This window comes from Typopeltis vanoorti, chromosome 18 (assembly GCF_054136105.1).
Source record: "Typopeltis vanoorti isolate ZY-2024b chromosome 18, IOZ_Tvanoo_1.0, whole genome shotgun sequence".
In the NCBI taxonomy this organism is placed as follows: Eukaryota; Metazoa; Arthropoda; class Arachnida; order Uropygi; family Thelyphonidae; genus Typopeltis; species Typopeltis vanoorti.
The window spans coordinates 1,653,779-1,667,104 of NC_143566.1; the positions used below are offsets into that span (position 1 = coordinate 1,653,779).

The window sequence follows — 13,326 nt, forward strand, 5'->3', positions numbered from 1 at the left end:
GCTTTTTAGCTTTTTGTACTATGGTTTTAGCTATGTTTCTTTTGTTTTTGTATATTTCTTCTGTTTCCTTTGTATGGTTTTGAAGCAGTGATTTGCATGCGATTTGTTCTTCTTTTATTGCATTTTTTATATCTGTGTTCCAGATCTTTACTGTTTTTCTTTTTAATATTTTTTTTTTTTCCAAGTACTTCAAAGGCTGCTTTACGATTTTCTTTATTAAAGTTTTTCATTCTTCTACTGTATCTTCACTGATTTAGGAAATGTGTTAATCGTGATTGAAATAGCATTCTAATGCTTTCTTCTCGTAACAAATATACTTTGTATTCTTGTTCTATTTCTTGTTTTTTTTCTTATTTACTTCCTTTCTCCATTTTGCTAGTATTTCTATTTTAGATACTACTAAATAATGATCTGAAAAACTTTCACTTCATCTGAAAAAATTTAAATCTCACATGTGGAGCTAGTTTCTGATTAGTGATGATATAATCAATTATCTGCCATTCCAAGTATATTAATTTATATTCTTTTTTTTTTTGAAAAAAAGAAGTATTGGTTATTTTAAAATTATTGAAAGTACAGAAGTCTAATAGTTCTTGAAAATTGTTATTCATGATTGGATTATTTCCAACTCTATCATTAAGATCGCCTGCAATTAATATATAGTCGTTTTTATTACACTTATTTAACTGTTGTTGTAGTTCCTCATAAAACAGTTCAGAATCTTCTTTCCTCATTCTTCAGAGCATATACTTGCACAGAAAATGCACAGAACTATTCACTAATACTGAATAGTTCTGTGCATTTTAAAATCCAACTATGAGGTACTGAATCAAATGTTTGTTTTATAATTTATCCAAGCCATATGAAGGTTGGTTTTTCTATGTTTGCAATTTTTTAGAATCATTTTATCAATCAGCAATTGGTCTTTTGTAACTCTTGAATTTTTGCTGCTACCTTTTTGTTCAATTGGAAAAAGAGAATTTGCTTTAAGATAGCTGTATATTTTGTCAGCTAGTATGCCTATGAGTAGCTTAAAAGTTGTTTGCAAGCAGGTTATTGATTGAAGTGTTCTGGCTTTGGACCTTTTTCTTTATCCTTTATGATTAAATATGATATAATTTATATTTTATATAAATATTTATTTATATATTTAATTTGAATATATAAATATGTGTATTAAATAAAAACAAACAAAAATAAACTGGTTGTTTATTTTTGTTCATAAATTGTTGTTTGGCTTTTTTTTTTCTGAGACTACAGTTATTTTCAGTTGTTTGTTGTATGAATTTATAACTGAATTTTCTTATTTCCTGTGCGATACGTTTTCTGATTTTTTGCACAAATCAGCCTTTTCAGTTTTATTCTGTAGGTTATTTGATTGTTTCATTTCTCTTTGTTTCTTCATAAGCTGGTTTGTTTTTTCAGAAATCTTGTCTTGTTGCTACTCTGTGGTACCAGCTATTTCAATTGAGAATTGTTAAAAGGATAATGTCATTCCTTCATGTTTCCATAATTTATGAATGTCATTACTTTCTGATGGATCAGCACTGTCATCAACTAATGAGTGCCCATTTTGTTAAAAGCTATCAACCTGGTGTATGCAACACTCAGCTCATTGCTACCTCTTCACTGGATGAAGAAACTCAAGTGTATGAGGATGAGGTATTAGAGCTGTTGCAAAAACTGAATAAGAATTCAGCAATATGAACTGATGGGATATCAGCATATGTGCTAAAAGAGTATTCATTTGAACTGGCTATTCCTTTGATCGGGCTGTTTAATATGAGTCTCAGAACAAGGAAGATTCTTCAGGAGAATGTATGGTAATTCCAAGGGTGGTGCAAAAACTGATGTATCCAACTATCGACCAAATAGTATCTCAGGAGTGGTGGTGGTAAAGATTTTGGAAAAATTGGTTAGGGCTCCCATTTAGAAATGGGTTAACAGTGAATCCATACTTTGCAATGAGCAACATGGGTTTACTAAGGGAAGTTGCTCATTTTATAACAATTTTACCATTGAACTAGACAAGAGGAATGGATACACCATAATACTGTTGGAATTTTTTTATTATTGTAGCCATTTTTTTTTTTTTTTTTTTTACAAACTTTAGGCTGTGTGTAAGTTTGCAGTAGAGTAGACTGTGGAGAGGCAACCTGAGATAAGATATGTGACAAGCATGTATAGAAAAGGAAGAGAGTTGTTTTCAATTTTCATGGTGAATATGATATGTTTGTGTTGTTTGTTCAGGTGGCTTAGGAATGTATTTAATGTTTCATAGCCATGGGGCCAAGTGGTGAAAATATTAATATTATAATTATTACTTGACACCTCCAAGGAGTCCAAACACTCATAGAGAGAGGGCACCTACTCTACAACTCTCCATCTCAGCCACTCTATCCACCAACTACAACAAATCGCAACTACCGTCGTCATTGAAACTAATGCCATCCACAATCACAAATATCCATGTCCACAGTGGGACTCTGAGTTTCACCTGTAATTTGTTCATTTTTGTTTATGACATTGAAAATATCCTCAGATAAGGGGGGTAGTACTTATTATATAATAATAACAAAAATTACAATGATCAGTGGTTTCTTTGTAAAGCAAAAAGTGGCATACTCATTCTTTGCTAGTAAGAAAAACTGAAAATTAAAAGTACATGAAAAAAATATATTTGCTGATATTTTGACTTCATAGTGTGATTATGTCTGTGGAATAAGAACAGCAAATTTGAAGTATATAATACACAGTTTATTAATCATAAATTTATTGTAGTAGCATTACAATAAGTAGTAATAAAATAAGTTAAATTTGTAGTAATAAAATAAGTTAAATTTGTAGTAGTAAAATAAGTAAAATGTATATGATAATTTTTAATAAAGTTTTATATAGCAAATATCTTACCAATATATGTAGTGAAAAATGAAAACTTCAGAAAACAACTAAGCTTACTTGCATACTTGGTAAATATATAAAAAATTACTAAATATCACTGACTAATAATAATAATATAATCATTACCTGAAGAACGTAGTCCAAAGCGGTATGTCTGAAACAGGATTTCACAGCTGTTAACACATTATTTGCCTCTTCACATTCATGAACTTTGAATTTTGGCACTTGAGAGTTGCGAAGTAATGCACTATCCAGTTCATCACTGATCTTTTCAAAATATCTTTTGGTATTTTTAGCTTGAAAAACATCCCTAAAAGATCAAATTTCCATAAAAGAAATGAAAGATTAAAACTGGAGCTATATATTATTTTTTGTTAATTTTAAATTTAATTAGTAATTAAAATCTTTGATAATGATAATAAAAATCTCAAATATACAGCTGTATCTACATCTCCATATTTAAAAAAAAATATATCAGTTTGTAGATAAAATTAATGCTATCAAGAAATATGGTCATTTTGTAGTATCCAATTAACTCAATTACACAAATGAAAAAAGATCATATTACTGTGATGATAACAATCTGTGATACAAGCCTTTAAAAATCCATGGCCTACCCAGACTAGTTTTTGTAACTGAGTTTTTATGATAACCTGTTTAGGCTTATCTCTAAATATGTATTTTCTTTATTTATTTTTGTATGCAAATTAAGCGTGTTCTACTAGATGGTTTGCCTAATTGTAGGATGCAAAACTTTAGTTTCTGGGAGGCAAACCTGTCATATGTACATGAGACCAGCTATCTCACCTCCAATTGAAAAGCCCAATAAAAGTTTTAAAAGAGGTATACCGTGAGTAGACATAGCGATACAAAATTAATAACGGAAAAAACTCACGTACAAAGATTATTTAATAGTATAATTTTCACTTGTGTGTCACAGGCATCTTCAGTACATTGAGCTCAAATTAAACAATAACTGACAATTCCAAAAAGCGTCACCTAAGTAGCTGGTGTAAGATAACTAAAAAGGTCAATAACTTTCCTAAAAATAAAAAAAAATAAAAATAATAATAATAATAAATAAATAAATAAATAAATAAATAAATACAATAAAAAGTTAGGAAAGATTAGATGATTTTACAAATCAGCTAATCTTTCCTAACTTTTTATTGTATTGATTTTTTTATTATTTTTTTTTTTTATTTTTAGGAAAGTTATTGACCTTTTTAGTTATCTTACACCAGCTACTTAGGTGATGCTTTTTGGAATTGTCAGTTATTGTTTAATTTGAGCTTAATGTACTGAAGATGCCTGTGACACACAGGTGAAAATTATACTATTAAATAATGTTTGTACGTGAGCTTTTTCCGTTATTAATTTTGTACCAATAAAAGTTCTTTGTTTTTCAGGCAGGATTGATATCCAGGTCTTTCTAACCAAAAGACTTCTATATCTGAGTTAAGAGATCTTCATACAGATCTCTGCAGCTTCTGATTACCTAGCTCCTCAATGTACACTCATTTCTCATTAAGCATCATAATTGTGAATTCCCTTACTACAGCAAACCACAAAAAAATGCCACAGCACCAAGGCAGTTCTAAAAAATAAATAAATTCACAACACCAAATCTGTTCTTTGGATCCTCAGAGTTAACAATTGTGAGTTTCTAATGCACCAGCGAAACTAATTTTAGCACATAGCAAATCAATTCCTAATGCCATGTATTGGTTAAGCAATGAGCTATATGTATTTTTCAATTTATACACAGGATTTCTACAAAGGAATGCCAATATTTTAAATGAAAATATTTTTCAAACCAAATTGTTTTTGGTTGCCAAAACACCAATGGTAGTTGTTATTCAGATAACCAGATTTTTTGTGTCGAAAGACAACAGTTCAACTAAAGGATCCATGTGTTTTATGGTACACAAAATTTTTGTCTGTGATTGTATGTGCAATGAGTATGTAGGCAAATCTATCCAGACTACTTGCACCTGATGATAAATGTCACTGCATTGTGCATATGTGGAATGACTTTTTCATGCCTATTTCCTCTGTAGTGGACTAAGGAAGTTAAAGATGCACTGAAGGAACAGAGAAAGCATATTGAAAGATAATACAGAGAAAAATGTATGAAAGGGAAGCACTGTGTAGAAGTAGCTAAACAATAATTATTGGGAAGGTTACAAAATATTCTAAAAACTTAGAAATAGAGAAAATAATGCTGTTAAAAGGAATCAGATTTTATAAGTGACATGAAAACTACAGATATTCCAGATGTCTTGAGTAATTACTTCGAAAGGTTGCTAAATGAAACAGAGACAGCATTACAACAACAAACAAAACTAATTTATAAAAGGATGTATAAAACAATACAAATTATAATGACATATGTAATACAACATTAGAGGAAAAACAAATAATGTTAGATCTTTCTGTCTCTTACAATTTGAATTGTTTCACTTACTCATTGTTGCATGTAAACTGTAACATGTTGAGTTGCTCTGAAGATGTAGGTCTGAAATCCAGTGAAATATAAGACAGTTAATAAACATCTTTATATCAAAGATGTTTTCTTTAGTGTTGTAATACCATTAAAATAAGTAATGAATAACATCCAACGCCTAAGGTTTTCAAGTAGATTAAATAATGACAGCATTGCTAGCAGAAAATGCTCATCGGAAATGCAATTAAAAATACATATCGATTATATGTTATATAATATTGTATATATAATTATTATATAAATATATAATAATACATTGAATTCATTTGGCATCAGAAGCCTAGAAAAATTGCATATTGGGATGTTAATAGTATTGTTGTTGATATTAGATCATCACAGGAGGAATGGGAAAAATTTGTGTGAAAGTTTAGCTATGGCATGCACACGTGATAAAGATATGAATAGCTTCGGACATGATTAGATATCTGGCAAAGGGGTGAAAAAATATGCTTTGGATTTGGACCTCAGAATGTCTGGAAGGTGTTTAAGGGAAGCTGTATAACTGAGAGGAGACCTCCACATAGCCTTTAAAGGAATGTAGCGAATCTACCAGGCTTCTGACCTAAAGTCCAATCCTCACCTTTTCGTGGAACACCCTGTTAGGTATCTACTTGGATACTAAATGAATGAGGATGAGCTGACAATTTGGGATTTAGCTGACCAAATTGAATTCTTATTGGCTTAAACCACAAATAAAATGATGGTACAACATCAGAGAATTTCATGCAGGCTGGAGCGTCACCCGGTTAAACAAGGACAATATTGTTTCACCAGGGAAAACAGCAAAAAGTCAGCTACTGGAAAAATCCTGAAACACATCCTAAATCAACATCAGAGTTCAAGGTCGGTACTATCAACATAAGAAGCCTGAATGGCAAAGAAATGGAACTGGCTGAGGAATTGGATAAGTACCAGATCGATATAATAGTGGTGACTGAACAAAAAAGACAAAAACTGGTGAGATCTTTCTAAGCAATAAATACAAAATGTTATATTCAGGCAATAACAATCAGGGAAAAGAAGGAACAGCTATAGTATTCAAACCAAAATATAAGGCTAATCTTCTTGAATGGCAGGCAATATCAAGTAGAGTGATGTGGGCAAATATCAGAATGGGGAACTGGACAATGAGAGTTATTTGTGCGTATGATCCCACAGAAGGTTCTACTAAGGTAGAAGAATTTTTTGAGGCTTTACAAGGGATAAGAAAGTAGAAGAAATAAGGTGGAAGAATTTTTTGTCAGTAGCTTTAGAAAAATCAACTGACACAATGAAAAAGGAAAAGTTGGTCCTTGTTGGGGATCTAAATAGCAGAGTAGGAAATGACTGTCACACATACAAAATATTTTGGGGAAATTTGGAGAAAAGAGCTTTGCTCTTTTCTCCAACAACAAATAGTTGAGAAATCTTAGTAATATAACAAAGATCTGTATTTAAGTTTTGTAGATCTGCAAAAGACATAAGACAAGGTGCTAAATAAATAAATAACAAGAAAAAAGCAATTCAAAATACTACGGTTATATGGTTTCAATGGAGCATTATATCAAAAAGAGCAAAGCTAAAAATAATTGCAAATACCTGTTGACTTTCTGCTCAGGACTTGGACTGGTTATTACTAACACAATATTCCAACAAAAAAAATTAGATGGAGAGAAGAGGCAAGGAATAAGAAAACTCGCATTGACTATGTTATTCTTTATAGGGATATTTTTTTTCTCGCTGATTCAGTACATTAAAGTGTACAGCGGATTTGAAATTGGAAGTGATCACTATTTAGTCTTGAGAAGGATAAAACTGAATTTCATATTGAAAAGAAGAACATGTAAGAAAGTTTTAAAGCGAATAAAAATTCAGCAGCTCTCAGATGTGAATTGTAGACTAAACATTACACAAACATTATTCAAGAAAAAAATGAAAGAGTTTGAGAACAGGAACCTTGGAGATTCAGTGACAATTCCAGAAGAAAACATTGATTGATTCTGCCAGAGGCATGAGGTTGTCTGCAAGAATATAACAATCAGAACTCTGTGGTGGACACATGAAGTTAAAGAGGCAGTGAAGGAAAAGAAGAAAGCATATAGAAAGTTCCTGGCAAATAAGTCAGCTTGTGCTCTTAGAGAATACAGAGACAAATGTAAGAAAGCTAACTACTGTGCAAAACTAGCTAAACAAAAGTCATGGGAAGACTTTGGTAAGAACATCATATCCATACTTGAAGTAGAAAAAGCCATCAAATGTGGAAAGGCAGCTGGAATAGATGATATTCGACCATAAATGCTCAAGTATGGAGGTATGAAAGTCTTCTTGCAGTGGCTGCAATGCATAGTTCAGAAAGCCTGGACAGAGGGACAAATTCCAGATGACTGGAGTACAGCTCTAATAGTACCCATATACAAAAAGGGAAATAAAATTGAATGTGAGAATTACAGAGGTATTTCCCTACTGAGTGTTCCTGGTAAGATTTATGCAAGTATACTTGAGAAAGGTTATAGAAGGCAAGCTTGGTGAAGATCAAGCTGAATTCAGGCCAAATAGAGACTGTCAGGATCAGATTTTCACTTTACAACAAATAGTTGAGAAATCTTGGAAATATAACAAAGATCTGTATTTAAGTTTTGTAGATCTGCGAAAGACATAAGACAAGGTGTCAAGAAAAAAGCTATTCAAAATGCTACGGTTATGTGGTTTCAATGGAGCATTATATCAAACAATACTTAGTCTTTACTTGAGTTGTAAGTCAGCAGTTAGAATTCAAGGAAGTACTGGAAGATGGTTTGATAATAAATCTGGTGTAAGACAAGGATGTACATTATCCCCTCTGTTATTTATTATCTATATGGATCACATTATGAAGGAAAACAGTATTAAACCAGAAATCAAATGATGTTATACTTTTAAATAAATCCTGTAGAAGTCTGCAAAATTATCTGACTAAACTGAATAACTGTCGTAATAAATTTGGTAAGAAAATCAGCAATACCAAAACAAAGACAATGAAAATAGGCAGAAACATTGAAAATATCAACTGAATCATGAATGGAGAAACTAAAAAAATAAAACATTTCAGCTACTTAAAGCACAGTATGATTAATTATACTTATGGTTACCATCAGAACAGGTTACATGCTGAACTACAAAGCTGGAAATTATGATCAACTTAGGAGAATACAATCTCTGGTCCCCTGGTGTCAGTTAAATGCTAGCAATGCATGGAAATCTTTTGAAACAGTGCTTAAATAAGCCAGTATCTGAATGTATCCCGAGTGTTCGAAGAATAAATAGGTTGAGAGTGAAATGATTGTGTAATCTTATTAAGCAAATGATCCACAAGAAAAAGATGATGATGTGGAAAGAATATCATGAGAATATGAATGAGAGGAGTTATTAAATATATAAAGTGCAGGCCAGAAAAGTAATGAGTACTGTGCAGAAAGCTAAATCAAAGAATGAAAAGAAATTGGCTATGCAGGCTAAAGGCAATCCAAAAGAATTTTATCATAACGCCACAAGTAAAAGAAAAAATTATCGTGGAAGAATAATTTTACTGAATGCTCTCTAGTGTCAAAAGCTAATGAGATTGTTCGATTAATGAGTGCAAACTTTGCTAATATATATTAACCAGGTGTATGTAACATGGTGCACAGAGCTACTGCTACATTGGATAAAGATTTAGAGGTGTAGGAAAATGAGGTTGAAGAAATGTTGTATAACCTGAATAAGAATTTGTCAATAGGGACAGACAGAAAATCAGCATATTTGCTAAAGGAATGTTCAGATGAATTGGCTATGATTTTCATGTTTATATAACCTGAGTCTCAGCTCAGGAATGATAACACAGAAATGTATGATGATCCCATTGTACAAGCATGGTGCAAAAACTCTTGTGTCTAACTACCAACCTATCAGTATCTCTGGTGTGGTAGTGAAGATGTTAGAGAAGTTGGAAAGAACTTGAAATGGGTAGACAGAAAGCTATACTCTGCAAGAAGCAGCATGGGTTTACTAATGGAAGGTCATGTTTTAGCAATTTGCTCATATTTTATAACAATGTTACAGCTGAGTTGGATAAAGGGAATGGATACACTATGATAATGTTAGATTTTGCTAAGGCATTTGATAGTATACCAAATGAAAGGCTGTTGCATAAACTGAAGAATATGGGATTTGAATATAAACTCTTGGCTTGGATCAGTGGATCATTGACAAACAGATATCAAAAACTGGTATATGATGAGTGTGAATTTGCCAGATTTAAAGATCAGTCCTTGGGCCATTGCTGTTGTATCTGTTTGTCAATGATCACACCTGGATTAATGTGTGCAGATTTGGTCTCCTAGATTCTAAGAGGATAAAGAAGCTATGGAAAGGGTGCGGTGCAAAGAATAGTTACAAAGTTTATGTAAAGATCCATAATGGGATTTATAAATAAATCCCATTATGATCCAGATTATGGGATTTATAAATAAATCCCATTATGATCCAGATTATGGGATTTAGATTATGAGGACAGATTGCAAGTATATAGATTATAGACTATGGTTAACAGGAGAAAGAGAGGTGATATGATGCAGGTGTAGAGATTTCCAAATGGGTGTTACAGCATATCATTTGATGAATTTTTTTATTATATGGAAGATGAGGAAAGAACATGTGGGCATATGGTGATCACTTTGTAAGTAATGGATATCAGTAGCATCCTTGATTGCCCTGCCTATCTTTTCATCAGCAGCAAACAAATGCACATCTCTTGTTAGACCCTTCCTAATGCCATGAATGTATAGATACAATAACAATGGCCCAAGGACTGAATTCTTAAGATGACAGAACAAGATGGAAATAATAAGAATTCAGTCCTTGGGCCATTGTTGTATCTATACATTCATGACATTAGGAAGGGTCTAACAAGAGATGTGCAATTGTTTGCTGATGATGAAAAGATAGGGCAATCAAGGATGCTACTGATATCCAGCACTTACAAAATGATTGCTGTTAATTTGGGAATGAAAATGGCTGTAAGTTTAATGTTAGTATAGTAAATGTAAAGTTAAGCACTTTGGAGTGATGAGATTTCCAGTGGATATTATATTAGTAGGGTTATGCTACAAGAAACTGATGATGCTAGGGATCTTTGCATATGATGGATAGGAATTTGAAGTTCAATGGTCACACAGCAAAAGTTTCAAATACAACTCGGAAGATAATTGTGATGTTGAAACGAAACTTGACATGTAAGGATAAGGAAGTCATTTTGCCTTTTTATAAGATCACACCTAGATTAATGTGTGCAGATTTGGTCTCCTAGATTCTAAGAGGATAAAGAAACTATGGAAAGAGTGCAAAGAATAGTTACAAAGATTATATCCAGATTATGGGATTTAGATTATGAGGACAGACTGCAAGTATATAGATTATAGATTCTGGTTAACAGGAGAAAGAGAGGTGATATGATGCAGGTATAGAGATTTCCAAATGGGTGTGACAGCATATCATCTGATGAAATTTTTTGTTATATGGAAGATGAAAGAGATAAGAGCTAAGTTTTTCTCTCACAGAGCAGTGAGTGAGTTGAATAATTTGCCTTTAGGGGTAATGAGTGCATCCAGTGTGAATAATTTAAGGGAAGGTTAGAGAGCTGGTACGGGTGATTTATAAGTGTGTAGAGGCTTAAGTGCTGTGAGGACATCATGTTGGAGGCTTAATGGATTTTTTACAACACTCAAAAAGAATTAAAATAGAATTTAATACTTCCTATATTTCGTCCTAGTCACTAGGACATCTACGGGGATTACAAAAACAATTAATGTAACATATACACAAATAACAAACAATACTAAGCCCAACCACGTGGGTGACACTAAAGTCCTATCTAGGTAGAGCACCCTCTAAGGGCAGTAGTAGGTGGCCTGGAATGTAAGGTGGCAACTCTGGTGATGAGTGTTTCCCAAATCTTCGGAAGCTTAATGCAACCGTATTTATTGAGATTTGGTTGGTTTTTGAGAGCTGCTGCTGCTGCTTCTAAGAAAAGTCTCTCTTTCTTGAATTTGCTGTGGTGGAGCATGGTGGTTTTCTTCCATGATACCCTGTGGGTGGTGTCCAAAACATGGTCAGCCAAGCCTGAATGGCCATAGTTGTGTTTGAAGATGTACGACGTGTTCCTCTAGACGGATGGATGCTGATCTGCCTGTCTGTCCAAAGTACGCCAGCTTACAGGAACAGGGTACTTTGTAAACTCCAGGCAGAGAGAGAGAGAGGAGGGAGCTGATCTTTCGTAGAACGGATAAGGGTAGCAAGTTTGCAGTGGGGCTTATATGCTGTGTGTAGGTTGTACTTTTTTAGTATCTTGGCTATTTTTTCGGATGTGCCACGGATGTAGGGTATGGTGATGGCATTTTTAAAATCTTGTTGACGAGAAGGACGGGGAATGGGGGAGTAGTTGATTATTTTTTTGATACTGTGATCGCTGTAGCCATTGGAGAGGAAAGTGCTGTGTATGTGGTTAAGCTCAGTAGTAAGGGCGGTTCCACTGGAACAAAGATTGTGGGCTCTCTTGCTAAGGGTTTTAATAATGCCATATTGTTGAGAGGGGTGGTGGTGGTGGTGGTGGGAGAGTTTGTGAATGTGTGTGCTACCCTTATCTGTTCTATGAAAGATCAGCTCCCTCCTCTCTCTCTGCCTGGAGTTTACAAAGTACCCTGTTCCTGTAAGCTGGCATACTTTGGACAGACAGGCAGATCAGCATCCATCCGTCTAGAGGAACACAAGTCGTACATCTTCAAACACAACTATGGCCATTCAGGCTTGGCTGACCATGTTTTGGACACCACCCACAGGGTATCATGGAAGAAAACCACCATGCTCCACCACAGCAAATTCAAGAAAGAGAGACTTTTCTTAGAAGCAGAAGCAGCTCTCAAAAACCAACCAAATCTCAATAAATACGGTTGCATTAAGCTTCCGAAGATTTGGGAAACACTCATCACCAGAGTTGCCACCTTACATTCCAGGACACCTACTACTGCCCTTAGAGGGTGCTCCACCTAGATAGGACTTTAGTGTCACCCACGTGGTTGGGCTTAGTATTGTTTGTTATTTGTGTATATGTTACATTAATTGTTTTTGTAATCCCCGTAGATGTCCTAGTGACTAGGACAAAATATAGGAAGTATTAAATTCTATTTTAATTCTTTTTGAGTGTTGTAAAAAATCCATTAAGTCTCCAACATGATGAGGGTGATTTATAGCCTCTCACGATGAGTCCTCGACTCTCTCTAGAGGTTACAGATAATAATAATTATAATAATAATATCAATATTTGAGGCAGGAAAAAATCATCAAAAATCTCAAATGTGAAAAGGCAGCTTAAAAAGATAATATATGATAAGAAGTGCTCATATATAGAAACTTAAAAGTCTTGCAGTGGCCATACTCAATAATTCAAAAGGTTAGTGGGTTGAATTTCAAATGATTGGAATTAAGCTCTTATAGTAAATCATCTATAAAAAAAGGAAATAAAACTAAATGTGAGAATTACATAGGAATTTCACTACTCAGTGTTCCTAGTAAGATTTATAGAAGTATACATGAGAAAAGGTTAAGAAAAATTGTGGAAGGGAGGCTTGGAGAATGATCAAGCTAGGGTCAGGCTGAACAACAGTTGCCAGGATCATATTTTTACTTTAAGACAAATAGTTGAGAAATCATGGAAATATAAGAATGATCTGTATCTAAGTTTTCTAGATCTGTAAAAGACATACAGCACAGTGCCAATAGAAAAAGTGTTCATAAAACTGTAGTTATATGGTAAATGGGACATTATATTGAGCAATACATAGTCTATACACTAGTGGCCAAAATTGTGGAAACCTTTTGGAAAAAGTGTATTTTTGAGGTTTGATGACTCATAACACCACTTTTTTTTG

The 13,326-nt window shown here is 33.4% G+C and overlaps 1 protein-coding gene across 2 annotated transcripts in view; it reads right to left on the reverse strand.

Moving 5' to 3' along the window:
• CenB1A (Centaurin beta 1A) overlaps positions 1 to 13,326 on the reverse strand; it is a 627,189-nt gene that overhangs the window by 445,985 nt on the left and 167,878 nt on the right. For both annotated transcript variants that reach the window (XM_090408048.1, XM_090408046.1), the window contains exon 7: positions 3,028 to 3,211. In XM_090408048.1, coding sequence (XP_090264174.1) covers positions 3,028 to 3,211 — 184 coding nt within the window. The remainder of the gene's footprint in view (positions 1 to 3,027; positions 3,212 to 13,326) is intronic.